Genomic DNA, 14,991 nt, shown 5'->3' with positions numbered 1-14,991 from the left:
CACAACATTTTTGAGGGCTCCTTCTGCGGATTCATTATAATTAGCACATCAAGTTTTCTTTCATTCTTAAATATCTTCTGACACTGTTTAATTTTCACCAGTCTGCACAGCACCAAAATGGACTTAGCACATGGAAAATGATTTAACATTGAGGAGGAAAAAAAATCCCATCACCTGATCATCTGTAAAAATAAGGCAAGATACAAAAATCAGAAAATCGATCAAAATCCACACTGAAACATGGCTGAATGTGGCTTCAAACAATAAAACATAATAAAACATTGTTGGTCCAGTTCTCAGAACTTAAAAAATAATCTTGATTCTGTGCAAAAGATCAAACAATAAAACAATGGACACAGAGATTATGTGAAGTGGTAATTGAGTGGAATGTCTTGATGTTTTTCCCTTTCGCATCCAGCTGATTGCACCCGTGGACCTGCGAGGCCAAGACTGGCGTGAAATGTGTACGTAATTGTTGGCTATAAAAACCTTCCAACTGTTTCTGTGAGTCCATCCAGTCACCAGTTAGGATAAGTTAAATGCTTCACCATCTTGTTTTCAATGGCTCAGAAGGTGAGCCGTCCTCAGTATGTTGTACAAGTGCCTCTCCCCTCCTTTAGCAAAGTCCTCTGCATGTGGACCAACTGTCTTTTAGGGGACGGCAATGTTCTTTACTGGCTGATGTTGAGGTTCAGTAAGCAACGACCATTCTTCAAAGGCACCGTACTGTACATGGTGTGTTTGTGTGTGTGCGTGCGTGTTTGTGTGCGTGTGTGTGTGGGCCACACATGGGCACATGCATACATGGAGAAGTAAAACCAGTCAAAAAAGTCGATTCCCTCCACTGGTGTCAGCCCACAAGGCATCACCATGACAACTAAGGCAAAATCTCCCAACATGGAAACAGAGCATCTGTGTTTTTTGTTGTTGTTTTTTTTTTTTTTTCATTTTCATTTTTCTCATCTGATCCTTTGCTGTTACTTAAATCAACTTCCCCACAATAATCATTAGTAATGATAATCTCTATTCAATAAATTATCTATACTGTACAATTATTTCACCTCGCATAGACCTGCAACAAAGGAGGGAGCCTTTTTCAAAGTAAAGCTATCCAGTCAGTTTCTGCTGTGTCTTCAGTTCAATAAAGCCTCTGCAGAGCAAACCAAGGCTGACAGACAACAAGCCAGTTTTTTCTTCTTTCCTGTACAGAAATTAAACAGGACTTTCTCCAAAAAAAAAAAAAAAAAAAGAATCAAAACAAGGGTTAAGCTGATGCATAACTGACGATAGAGAAACAGGGTAGAAACACTTGCTGAAAATTGAGTATCCAGCAAAAACAACAACAAAAAAAGTTTTATTTTTCCTGGTGTTATTTTCCTGGAGAGAGCGGGTAATTTTCTCTGAGAACAGTAGATAGAAGGTGGTTCCTGATTTAAAGGGAGCCAGGCCAGCAAACATCCAAGCCTTACTGCACTCCTTCTTCATCCACATAGGTTGAAGGAAACCATCCAATCTGAAAAAGAAATGAGAGAAACTCCTTTATAGTAGCAGATGTAAACAAGGGATGTTAATTGAGTTCATTCGGATGCTTTTATTATAGTTTATCTGCAAATGCAGGAAGATTAACACTTGGTAACACTAAAGTGAATCTAATGTATGTGCAGCATGAACGCATTAAAGCAAGGCCTCTCTTAATTGGCTGTAGTGGATTGGAAGTGCATTATTTTCAGATAACTGCACAGTTCTGATGTAGCAGCCTCAGCCTCGCTCATACTTTGAGATACTTCAAATACTAATTCAGCTGTTGCTAGGCAACAACTTCTCCTCCTCGTAGTGCTAGTAAGCCGGTGCTGAACTTACACATGATACCAACACAATATGTATTTAAAGAGATAGAAGATAGAAAATATTTTTATAACTGGCAACTAATCATTTTGTAAACATGGGATAATGCACTCTGATCCATGTGGTTTTGAAAAATAACCCACTCCTCCAAGCCTGCGTGTCGACAGCTTGGCTGAGCACTGATTATTTCTTCTTCAAACAGTATACGGCCTTACAAAAACACTGAGACTCCCCTTTGTATCTGGATATGTTACCTGGATAATACCATTCAATAATGAGGAATTTATACCTGATATAAATACAAATTCTCTGATTTCCACAGATATTTTTTGAAAGTTTGTGGTTTTTCACACACAATGAATCTTGTACATTAATAATATCATTACATAAACAGAGTGTTGATGGTTTGGGGACACTTGGTGACAAAGATGACACCGCCATTTAAAAATATATTTCCACCTTCACTCCTTCTTGGAGTAAAAGCTAGATCACACCGTGCACTACAATAGTTAAGTGGGTCCACTCGCTCTGGCTCCACAGCAACACATTAACACTGTCACATTTACAGCCTAATGGGGAGCATCTCCAGAATAAAAAGCTGACATCACATCTAGTTTTATTGCCAGCCTATTAAACTGGCACATATCCCAGGAGCCAGGTTTTTACTTTTCTCATCCAACCACCTGCTTTTAGGAGAACTTCCATGGTTACATTGTTAAATGCAGTCACTTTGGTGCCCACAAAAGCCAGTGCTGTACTTGTACACTGAGATACAGTGCCTAAATATTTTTTTTTTGTCTTATGCGCATCCCTAGCTCAATGAAGCTAGCAGCAGATCACGGCCCCCGAAACATCGTCTCTGTCTTTCTTCGATCAGCTGAACCATCAGTTAATGAAATTAAAATAGACTTTTACTCACTCGTCCGTTGGCCTCTCCTTTCCACCAGCCCTGGTCTCCCCCGATCTTGCTGTAGATTTTGACAATATCTCCTTCTCGCAGTGACAACTCTCTCATGTCTCTTGCTGCAAAGTTATACCTGGCCACTGCTGTACTGACCACCCGAGGAGTAAACACTGTGAAAATGGAAACAATGGGCGCTCAATCTATTCACACTAAGAATTTCTCACTGGTATCAGACATAAATAACCATCTCTGTGCATCAGGGGAGGTGGTTGAGATGGGAAAGGTCATAATGGACATGGTGTTAATAATTAGTTGTGAAGAATGATCAGAAGGAAGATGGTCAGTTAAGTTTTCAGCGCGACACAATGTAGTCACACAATGACAAATGAGTGCGATGGGAGAGGACAACAAGTCTTTTCATCATGGGAGAGGAAATTGGTTTTCTTTACGTGAATTAATGAGGGAGTGTCATCCTGGGAAGAACTAAAATGTTCTTGTTAATGAAAAGAGCGTCACAGAGAAGAGGTAATGAGGTTGGGAGCACACAGGCTTAATATGAAATTACAGGCGATGAGGAGCGGGAAGACAACGGGAGCGAGAAAAGAAAGGCGAAAAAAAAAAAGAGTACCTGACCAAAAGGGAGCTGAGCTCTGAGAAGAGGAGAAGTTGAGGCCCTGCGGACTGAGGAAGGAGAAGTTGTAGGAGGCACAGCTGGCTGCTGAGAGGAGAGGAGAAAGAGACAGAGGAGGAAATACAGCTGGAAAATGTTTTGAGGAGCATGCATGCAGAGCTGGAGCAAGAGAAGCAGAGTTAAAAAAGAAGAGCTTGTGCATCGAAGCTGCCCGTCTCTTAAAGACAGGGTTATGTTTTCATGATGTTTAATCTTGGTGCTTTTGCTGTCAAGATTTTGCTGCCTTTGAGGTTTGACTGAAAACAATTTAAAAAGGGGGTTATTATGGGAACTGTCAGTTGCTGTCCTGATGTAAAAGCCTACAGTCTCATGTTTTGTTCAAGGTTTGGCAGTAGTGACTTTACTGTTTATTGACTTTATCATTTGGAAGAAACCAAGTAGAATACCAAGCTGGAAAATACTAATTCCATCTTATTTATCTATTCAACAGCATCATTATATAGAGTGGTGTTTATTGTGTGAAATCATCAATCATTCAGACAACATGATGGCTGCCTGACTTTTAACGTGTAAAACTTTAATGAAAAAGTAACATCCCCATCTCTTTGCATTGTATCTCTACTACTCTGTGCAGCCTCGCAGACAATGATCGTCCATTACCAAACTGTCAGTGCACAATGGTGCAGAAAGCCGAGCTTTTAAAGCAGTTGTGATTGGCCATAGCTTTTACCAGCCCCTGAACGAACCCACTAATAATATACTGTATGATCAGAGAAGAGATTTCTTAATCCCACCAATGTTTCCATGCGCACATGCGGGGTGCGCTTGAAAACAAAGAACGAGCTAGAGAACACCATCATCAACAAAGACTCAATTGTCTTCATTCATTTTTAAATTGAGCCAAAACAGGAGGGAAACAATCTTGCTGTAGTGGCCAGTTCTCCTTGCAGTTTAAACAAAGACGGGCCAGTGTAGGACGGGAGCCAGTGCGAGGCCTGAGCCAGTATTGATACAGTCTAATGGACAGAGAGGGCTGCCAATTCAGACAGCCAGTCCACAGGCCTCTGAGTAAGCTGACAAACTCTTTCTTTGTCTGTCTCTCTTCATCTATTTCACACCGCTAGTCTCCTTTTCGCCCTGTTCTCCTCTGGGCTTCTTCCATCCCTCTCTGTATGAGTCAGGAGAGTCACTGCCCTGGGGTGGAAGGGAGTACCAGCGAAGACAAAGAGAGTGAGAGGTTGTCTGTCATTTATTTTACCCTTCGTTGTTAAATTCACAGCCAAGATGGCAAAGGATTAAAATTGTAACTGGGCCAGCACATTATAATGTCTCTTCAGAGTCAAATTAATACTGGCATACTCATTCATAGAAGCAGGCAGATATATATAATTGATGGGCCAAACATCTATCCACACATTTTCCACCGCTTATCCAGGTCCAGCTCACAATGGCAAGCACCGCTAATCAAGGAAGTCAGTACGTCTTTCTCTCCGGCTATGTCCTCCAGCTCTCCCTGGGGTAATCTGAGGCTTTCCCAAGTCTGTTTGGGTATGTAATTACTCCAGCGTGTGCTCTGGGTCTACCCAGTGGTCCCCTCCCAGCTGGACATGCCTTGAATACCGTCACAGGGATGTGTCTGGGAGGCCAAATCAGATGCCCAACCAACTGAATCAACTAAACGGACTCCTTTTGACGCAGAGGAGGGGCACTTCAGCTCAGAGCTCCTTCAACATGTCTGAGCTCCTCAGCCCATCTCTAGGGGTAAGCTCAACCGCCCTGCAAAGGAGACTGCTTTCATACACTTCTATCTGAGATCAAATCTTTTGGGCGTTAATCAAATGACCGCAGGTGAGGGTTGTAATCTAGATTGATTGTTGAAACAAGAGTGATTCTAGAACCCTAATGAGGAGGAAAAAAAGCAAATTTTACTGTAATAAGAAGGACGGGGCTTATACCCATAGGGATCTGATCCGTTTCAGCGACAACACAGAGCTGCCACTTTGTGGGTCCCCCACTTGCAACACTGGATCAAAACATTATTCATTTGTTTCATTTCCAGACCACAGTGCATACTTCATCTTTCATGTTTTCTCTCCAAAGCCATACTCACACCAACGTCAGTCTAGGGTGTTTGCCTTAGGTGGGTGCTCTCTAAAAGTCAATGGCCTTGACGTATCTCTACCTCAACCACTTGTCAATTAGCCACTCAGACATATAGGTCTGCAGGTCAACAACTCAAAAGTAAACAGGATACATGTTAACGGTTCCCTGTGTAGTTTTAGACCTCTAGCAGAGCTACGGAGTTGTTTTTCTATGAGTGGATCCCTGTTTTGTTTATTTTGTTCACAAGCAAAAGGGCACATTACACTGCGTGTGGGTGAGTGATCAACAGGTGGTGGTAACACACCAAGATATGCACCTGCAAAGACGGAGAGGAAGACTGCAAGCTGGTAAATATGCATGTAAATAATGCTGGACTTAAAAGAAGGAAGTGCTCGGCTCGGTCTTAAGAATACACACACGGTTCTTTGGTGAGTAACACTTGATTTAAACTAAAATGTTTGGACTCGCATTTTTCTTTGCCAAAGAGCGTCTCAACTGTATTATGAGCTCACTTAAGCAGATGCCTCTACTATGAAAGCAGGTTCAACGTACCCAGGGTTTCTTTTCGTCATCTGGTTTCGTTAACCCTAACAACCACAATCAGTAGAAGTGATCACCTATTATCAACTTGTGAATTGCGAACATGGAAAAGTGGACTGGAGGCTGAGCAGCATAAATTAGAAACAAAGGACGAAATAAAAAAGTCAGACTGTCTGAATGTGTAAGTTTATGGGCTTATAATGTCACTGCCCCATCACGAGGGCACAATTCTACATTATATATTATAATATATGCTAGACACTCTGACAGGATCTGATGTAATCAATTCTAAGAGAATTGATTGGTCAGTAGGTGGGGCTTTTGCACGTATTTCTCTCCTATCACTTCCATAACCTGCTTTGTAGCACAGACCTCTGGTGACTCATTACTGTAGGAAATCATAGGACTTTGAGTGACTTGCAGATTGTGCTACATGCAGTGTTATTTTGCTTGCTTGCTGTTTTAGAACAAGATTTATTATGGTCAGGCTTGTGTGCTGGTATTGGCTGATATTTGATAGCAGACTAAGTATCATTCCATTCTTACTGTGTGTTTGTGGCTGCTTGCACACGGTGAAGGAAAAGCACTGGAGAAGAGGAATATTTGGAAGGCTTACCTGGAGAGCGCGTACTGGCCCGCGTTAGTGAGCGTTCTCTTGACTTGTATGGGTATCGCAGTGTGGTATCTAACAACTTGAAGCTTTCTTTCAGTGAATGGGACTGATAGTATTCCACCAACTCCTGTTGCAACAAACAGGACAGAAGAGTTAAAAAATGTGACCATGCTAATCTCCTTTTTCACACCGACATCAAAGTAGCGGGTGTTTTGTGTTGTTAGTTGAACACCTGACTTACCAAAAGACTCTCAAACTTCTTGGCCTCAGTGATGTGAATCCAGCTGTCTTTTTCAATGACTTTAATGTGTTTTACTTCGTCATTGAATCTGCAAAACCAAACACCACAGAGAAATCACCAAAAAAGAAATGTATTTGATTCTTAGTGATTAAATTCTGAAAACTTTTACTTTTACTTATTTTCTCACTGTCATGTGCCACTGGGAAAGCTCTAGTCAACATCAAATATGTTGTTGTATACCTGACGGACTAAAATGAAGTCATTTTCACAAGTTGAGGCCAACTGTGAGAGTCGTTTAATTATTCGTCTAAAGACTGATCCCTCGAGCCTCTTCACACCTGTCTGGACGACTTGAAGACAAATGTGCAAAAGCATTTCTGCCACTACATCACTGTATGACAGCTACAGTTAGAGCTCATATGTTATTTCTTGTCTGGTTGCATTCTCTCAGAGGAAATGCACACACAAAAAAAAAAAAAAACAGGATTAAAAAAAAAGCAATTACCAAATGGTAATTAGCCGGAGCTAAAAGATGTATAGGAAAAGCTGACTGGCGCTTCCCGTGAGAGTTCCTTTTCCCCATGAGATGTGGATAAAAAGCTTCCCTTGAGATTTGTGTGAAACACTCACTTGATGCTGATGGCGAACCTCTCTGCCTCAGCTGTCCTCTCTCTGATAAGGTACGTCCCGCTGCTGTGGGATTTTAAAAGGTTGTCGGCCTGCTGACGCTCCATGTTGCCCGCAAACCTACAGAGGACCAGAGAACACATGTTGTGACCTTCACATGAGAGGTTTTATAAATGAATGACATTGAAAAGGCTTTACAAGTTATTGACATCAAACAGCTATGAAGTTAATAATCTTTTGTTTGCGATCATGTTTTGAGTCCGACTGCTTTAAATTGAGCAAGTACATGGAGTTAACAGTATACTAGTACTAACACGAATAGATCTGGAATAATTAAAGGATGGTAACCCCAGTATATTGGTAGCATATAGTGTACAGGGCTTTAAAAATATGACAACCTTGAGTTAAGGGCCTTACCAAGGATATCCGTAGTAGTCTGCTTCCCTTGAGGACTGCCGGCTGGATAATGACTGGAAGGGCTGTCACAAATAAAAGACACTGCACATTAAATATCGTATAAATAGAACAAAACCATGGCGCAGAAGTAGATCATATATATGTACGTCCCACTGAGGTACACTGAAACTGAAAAAAAGGGTTAGTGCTCTGGCGTGCCCTCAGAAATCACTCTAATGATTCTCTTCAAATGTGCGCCTACAGTACTAAACATGTATATTGCTGGCTTACCTTTGGGTCCAAATAAGGTTTTACACATGTGCTGGGGAAGAAACCACTCTTTTGTGTTTGAATCAGCTTTCCCTGCAAAATGAAGGAAAGACTGGTTTATTTACACTGAACATCATTACTGAGGCAATTAAATTCATAGATAAGAAGTCACTTTGTATAGAGGCAAAACAAACCAATAAACTACTAAATAACATGGTGAAATAATACTAAAAACTGGCAGACAGCAGTGTATGCCTGAGATAAAGGGGAAAGGAACACAGACTGCACCAATTTTCTTCAGGACTGGCTTCTGCCAATTCAAACAAAACAGAGATTTAACTGGCATGCCGTAGAGGGGTAAAATAATGGGTGAAATTAAATGACTGGCTTCAGAAAGTTGCCCTGAGTCGCTGTGGGAAAAGCTGGTGTATAAGAGCCAGTGATTCAGCAGGAGTGTCAAAAGTCAAAAGTGCCTGGAACCAGTAGTGTTACTGTTATGGAGACTAATTAACTGCACTCCTGTAGCTCAAGGTTTGCAGGTACAGCTGCACTGATGTTCAGCCAAGAGAGGTTAGGTAAAGATGTAAAGATACATAGAAGCCTTCAACTTGCTGTAAGAAAAAAAAAGGAAGGTTTCAATAGTTTCTGCTGATTTCGGACTGAAGACACTCTCTGCCCTCTTGATTGTAGGACTGGTGTGTGGAGGTGTGATGTGTCAAAAGGCAGCAAAACTAAAGAACTCGCTTGGGTCTCAACAAGGCTGTAAGTGTGGCAGTGCTTTTTTTTTAAAAATCTAATTTCAGAATCAGAGCAATCATATTTTCCCTACACAAATATGCTGACTCATAACAAGAAATTAGACTTCTACATGAAGATATCTAATGCTGATCTATTTAAGATTTCACCATATTGTTGGTGCTGGTGGTTCATTAACTAGTGACCACAAGTCCACAAATTCCTGCAAAGTTATCTTGCTCAGAATAAATGTTTTGATGAATGAGGATGCTGTGCATGATAGTGATGAGATGATTAACGTTTCAGTAACGCTTTTCTTCATGGATTCTCCGCTGGTTGCCTGGCAACCTCACAGCAATGAAAAGACTCCAGGAAATCGCTGCACCCAGGCCGAGAAAAAAACGTTGATTTTTTTTGTAAGGATTAAACAAACCAAATGTTAATTGTGGGCTTTGGAGGAGCTGCTAGTCTGATTCTGTTACCTCTGGAGAGAGCCAGGCTAGAGTGTAGGAACTGCAGCACATTCTACACACACACCAACAAAAGAGTCCTAGTCTGTATGGGTGTGATCACCTTCAAACATGTTTCAAACTGAAAACCAGCACTTCATAGTAGTTGATTCATTTCATATCCACTAGAGAAAAGTTCCTGAAGTAGAGAGCCAACATTAACTGTGTAAATAATAATATTCACACTTAATGAGTCAAAGTGGGGTATGAAGTGACTGACGACTGTACCTCCCACCACGTGGTGTCAGGATCGCCCTTCAGCAGCTCGATAAAATCTCCTGTTTGAAAGCAGAGCGGCGTCTTCCCCGGAGGGGCTGGTGTGCCGTGGTAGTTCCTCACTGCCACCATCTTGGGACCTGGAACCACAGTCAAGTGTCCGCAGTGAGTATCAAAGGACTAAGTGGGGGTAAGATTTAAGTTCACGACGAGGGATACAAGATGGGAAGAGCTGACAATGAATCTAATCGTGTGTGGACAGTGCTGCTCACTGCAGTTGGTAGTTTAGGCTGATAAAGGCAGGACTGTTTTTCCATAAAACTCCTGCCGCTGAGTGATGCAGTGGTCTAAGATACACAGAATATAACCACAGCATCCTGGGTTCAAATCTGGTCAAGGATATTAGTGGCATGCTGTCCCTTTCTCTCCCTTTCTCTGTCTACTATCATCGGGCAGAAATTATAGAGAAAATCTTACCAAGGGCAACTTTGTCATTTCAAACTATATTTCAAGCCTCCTCTCATCCTCTCCAGAGCGTCAATAGTGTATTTATTATTTCTGCAGACCAACTGATACCCCTCCAATGTCAAAGCTTTTGAAGCTTTTGAATGTCTTACATGTAGAGCATCTCTTTAAAGCAGTGTGCATTGTGTTGCCGTGGGCTCATTTGCAATGTGGTCCACTAGATGGCAGTAGAGAGCTGCGCAGCTCATCATCAGCTCTACTCAAAACAAACTTGTTACATGACAGCTGACGGAACATCCAGCTACATCCCAGAGTGTGAGGTCCTCTTACCTGCTGATATTCCAGGTTCCTACAAAAGACACGAGAGCAAATAATTCATCAACAGTGCTTTTCAACAGTGCTTTTACAAACCAAAAAAAATCTTACTTGAATAACTTTATGACAAAATCTCTTTACGGTCAAATGGTAATTATAGCATAATGATAATAATGATAATACTGCTACCATGTGCTGACCAATAGAGGATCTACTCACCAAGTCATGAGGGTCTGAAACAAGACAAAAGAAACAGTGACAGTCAGGGAGGGTTTACGACAGAACTAGCTGCCGTTATTGATCGAACATTTGAGGATAACAACTCTCATAAAAAGCGAGATGCTTGATGCAAACTATCAAACACAAATTGCCTTCCTAGTGCCTGGCCCCATCCCAAACTAGTCACACTTTTGCCAACACAGTTCTGTCCGGTCCAGAGTGATTAATTCTTCACACTGAGTAACTGCAGCATTAAGGTGTAATTTTACCTAAAGAACCGTAGGAGGTGTAGGGCTTTTAAAGTGAAAACATTTCACACTCAGATGTACTGAGCTGACTCCACTTTGAGAAAACAGCCAATTTATACTGAGTAAATCTGTGGCTCAAGTTGGAGTTTAAAACCATTTCAAGTCATTACAAGATAAATCTGAGATGAACAGGTTGACTATGAGACAATTTAGAGGAACAGCCAGAAGGGCTTGGAAACACTGCTCTAAACGATCAGGGCTGTGTTTGCTGAAAAGGCTGGGGTGTAACAAATGACTGGCAGGTAATTGACCTCCTGACTCTTAAATTGTGGTTTTCCTCTTAGTACCAAAACCCATAGGCATGATGGGGTAGTCCCACGGTCCCACAGAAACTCTTTTTGCTGCAGCACAATCTTCGGTGAAGCAAGTTCATACTTGTGGACAGAGTGAAATTTCACAAATCCATATTAATTTGGTTGGTCTCATAAGTGTCAGTGATTTCCGTCACATAACATTGATGAGGAATAACATAACTCAGCCGCATCATCGACCCACCAATGGAAGGAAAGAAACACCTACTGATTTTACAGATGGTGATGACTTCCAGACACTCTTTGTGTGCTCCTGTTCCACAGCGAGAGCAGTAGTAGCCCTGATAGAAGATGCCCCTGGAGGAGACAAACACACACACACACACGAGTAATGCAAACAGGAAGCGTCTCAGACACAAATTAACTTCTAGTAAGTACAACACACAGGCGGAGCTGCTGCTTGTTTCAATAAGCGATGTGGTTACATATGCTCCAACATTTCCTCTCTGCGAACCTCTAAAATAACAAAGTCACCTCGCTCCATTTAAGAGCATGTACGCGAGAACTGTGTTGGTTACAGGTACTGTAACACTGCGTGCATCACACGCTGCCATGTTGAATAGGAAGTGCTATAAATCACAAGAGGATCCATTGGGGCTGCAGCAGTAATTAGCATCTAGCAGGAGTGAGAACGCCGGTCCCTGCTACCACTGGCTCTGTGAATTTAGGTCAGCCAAGCCAGGAAATTTGTGGGTCAATACACAGAGTGGAGTTTAGACTGCTGACTGTAATAGAGGTGAAAGTGGTGATTCAGTGACGCTGGTTATCCCTGCTGCAGTCGAGCAGCACTCTCACATGGGAGGAAGTGCGCTCAGGGACACAGTGGGCTGTGTTGGAAAGGGGAATGTTTAAAAATACCACCCGTCAGCCTCAGTCACACTTAGCAGAATATTTCCCAGAGATTGCTTTTACACTAATGAGGGGCTACGTTAGCCAAAAACATATTTCCTCTGTGATTTAGATCTGTTTGTTTGCTCGTTGCTCACCAAACGTGTCTGACATCCTTCAGTTTAGCACTTTGGTTCTTCATGCACTTGTTTGCTCTTGATTGCAGGTTTTAAACTGAACACTACTTTTGCTTATTACTACATTTACTGACAGTCTTCAGTACTGTATAATTGTTCCATTTTCTGCTACTTTATACTTTAACTCCACCAGTTTACAAGAAAATAATGTACTTTTTTTACTGCAGTACGATAGCACTAGTATTTGTCAGCTCTGGAGGATAACATTTTATTAGAAATAAGATAATTAAGTTGTACAATATGACTGCCAGACATTACATCATGTACACACAATTACAGTGATGGTAAAACCGCATAATATAGCCTGTGATTTACAGTGTAATTTTTTGTATGACTCAGGTGCCAATACAATATTTAAAGGTTCATACTGGTACTTTAATGTAGTTACAGCAGAAGAAAAAAAGACTATGGGGAACAAGGGACTAACAAGTGGCCTTTTAGAGAAAATGATAAATAAATGACTAATAATAGTCATAATTATATAATATTATATAATTAATATTAATTAATTAATATTAATATTCATGTATAATATTATTATATAATAGTCATATTTTACTCTTCAGACATGAGAGCGAAATCAATCTTACAATGTAACTTTGAGCAAGACAGTGAATAAGTAAATAAAATGAATGAATAAAATGCTGAACTTTTCCTTTGGGTAAAATCTTCAGTGTAGGACTTTCACTTGCAATCGACTGTTTTTACAGTTGCTTATTTCGTTATTTATTAGTCTGTTATAAAGCTTGTTTAATTAAATGATCCGACTGCTTCTTCCACCAATACATAAAACATGGATGTCAGGGTGAATAAAACACCTTTTTTACATAAGTGCACATATTGTCTGCTCAGATAGTACAGCTAACACTGAAAAATGAATCTCTTTTACCGCTGAATTCTATTGGGTACTTGATAGTGCTTGGAAAGTCTGGAAGAAAATGCATCTGTTATTCAACACATAGAATGAATGTGCCGCTATGCACATCGGCACTGGAGTTATCAGAGTTACCTGAGCAGCATCTTGCAGGCTCGACAGTTGGTGTTCTTATCAAATGTGTGCATTTGGAAGTTATGCTGATTGGCTGTGGCTCTCTCTGGCTTGATGTTGGACCTGCAAGTTGGTAATAATGAATGAGAGGAACTGATTGAACGAGACGGTTTGTTTTTGTGATGGAGTAGCTTCTGGAGTTTAATTCACAGGATTAGCAAACAGACATTCCCATCTGCCTATTTTATCTACAGACAGTTTCTCAGTTGAATTTCTGGGAAAATTACAGTATTAAAACTCACATCTCACAATCTAAAATGACATGTACTACGATTTGATCCATTTCACCAAACAGAGTGTCGAATCGTACTCACATGGCCATGTCAAACTGCTCCATCCACTTCCTCTTCGTCTCCTCGGTTTTACAAAAGAACTGGAAGCCCTGCTTCCCTTGCAGGTGGATCAGGTAGAAACCATAAGACCACTGGAGAGGAAAAGTGAGTGAGGAACAGATGGTGGAGAGACAATGTTGATGGCGATGACAGAGACAAGCAAAGAGGCTTGTGATTCCTGCATTTTCAAGTAAATATGTGCAAAACGTACAGTAAATATGATCGCATTTAACTATGAACTAAAAGATGCTCCACATGCTTTAGCGATGCATCTGACCAAAAGCTGGAGGGCCAGTCACAGAGCCGGTGGGTGCATGTGCAATCACGGCATGACACCCAAAAACAACACTGCCAAAAAAAGCCATTATGAGAAGATGAGTTAAATAAAGGGGTCACTTGAGCTTACCATTTTTCCGCTCGACTGGTAAGCATGCAAAAAGAAAGACACCAGAGAAAGACCCAGTTACACATGCAAACATGGACAGACATGCAGATTCAAAACAAAACGGGAAAAAAAAAAAAGCCATGTTAGACCGGTGGCGCAATGCACTGTTTTCATGAATCCTAAATGACCTTCATTGCATTTACATGGTCTTTCAAGCATGGACGAACAAAATGCTTATGGGACACCTCAATGCATTACTCATAAGTTCCATATCTGAAATTACAATCAACAAGGTCCTTCAGCTCAAGGGCAACATTTGTAATGATTCCACAGAATGTTTCATCACCTGAACTAACTGAGCTGCCTTCACAAAAGCGGAAGAAATGATTCTGTTGTGTTATTGTTCTCATTATGGAGGGACGACTCTTACCTTTTTCATGTCTCTGTTGTTCATGGGATCATCCGACATTTTATATGACTGCAGTTCAATGATCTCTTTGAGCTCATAGCTATAGCCCTTCCTCTTGCAGACAATGACCACTTTATCAAACAGGAATATATACCTGAAGACACACACGGACATTCATTGTTAATGTCCCGGTGAGAGTGTCCTTTGGGTGGCTTTTTTCTGCACAGTTTAGACTCACCGGTCCTGCTTTGTTCGGTTGACGATGGAGCACACCTTCAGTTCTCCATCTATCTTTGGCCTCCCGTACTCCTCCAGTTTCACCTGCTGCTTGGGTCACAAGGACACACAGAATGTCAGTCCACTGCATACAATAACTTCTACATTTAATGAGCAGCCATACATAATTCAGCTACTCTCCCAGACAGAAATAAAAATAGATACACAATGAAGCATGCAACTTGGACAATATCCATTCCATGTTTGGTTACCTTTACATACTCCTAATTCAAATGTCAAGTTGTTGACGGTATCTATGGCACATGCA

The 14,991-nt window shown here is 41.1% G+C and overlaps 1 protein-coding gene across 1 annotated transcript in view; it reads right to left on the bottom strand.

Moving 5' to 3' along the window:
* Positions 1 to 398: 398 nt before the first annotated feature.
* The window catches only part of vav2 (vav 2 guanine nucleotide exchange factor), a 175,519-nt gene continuing 160,926 nt past the window's right edge, over positions 399 to 14,991 (bottom strand). The window contains exons 13-29 of the mRNA XM_070850159.1: positions 14,686 to 14,774; positions 14,469 to 14,601; positions 14,060 to 14,074; positions 13,636 to 13,745; positions 13,283 to 13,384; positions 11,457 to 11,545; positions 10,630 to 10,643; positions 10,426 to 10,444; positions 9,643 to 9,770; positions 8,192 to 8,263; positions 7,922 to 7,983; positions 7,508 to 7,624; positions 6,878 to 6,965; positions 6,640 to 6,763; positions 3,378 to 3,467; positions 2,765 to 2,919; positions 399 to 1,513 (exon numbers count right to left, since the gene is read on the bottom strand). Coding sequence (XP_070706260.1) covers positions 1,466 to 1,513; positions 2,765 to 2,919; positions 3,378 to 3,467; positions 6,640 to 6,763; positions 6,878 to 6,965; positions 7,508 to 7,624; positions 7,922 to 7,983; positions 8,192 to 8,263; positions 9,643 to 9,770; positions 10,426 to 10,444; positions 10,630 to 10,643; positions 11,457 to 11,545; positions 13,283 to 13,384; positions 13,636 to 13,745; positions 14,060 to 14,074; positions 14,469 to 14,601; positions 14,686 to 14,774 — 1,455 coding nt within the window. The 3' untranslated portion in view covers positions 399 to 1,465. The remainder of the gene's footprint in view (positions 1,514 to 2,764; positions 2,920 to 3,377; positions 3,468 to 6,639; positions 6,764 to 6,877; positions 6,966 to 7,507; positions 7,625 to 7,921; positions 7,984 to 8,191; positions 8,264 to 9,642; positions 9,771 to 10,425; positions 10,445 to 10,629; positions 10,644 to 11,456; positions 11,546 to 13,282; positions 13,385 to 13,635; positions 13,746 to 14,059; positions 14,075 to 14,468; positions 14,602 to 14,685; positions 14,775 to 14,991) is intronic.

The sequence above is a fragment of the Pempheris klunzingeri genome, chromosome 19 (genome assembly GCF_042242105.1).
Source record: "Pempheris klunzingeri isolate RE-2024b chromosome 19, fPemKlu1.hap1, whole genome shotgun sequence".
Taxonomy (NCBI): domain Eukaryota; kingdom Metazoa; phylum Chordata; class Actinopteri; order Acropomatiformes; family Pempheridae; genus Pempheris; species Pempheris klunzingeri.
Note: the sequence above shows the minus strand (reverse complement) of the source record. Positions and strands in the feature narration are given on the sequence as shown.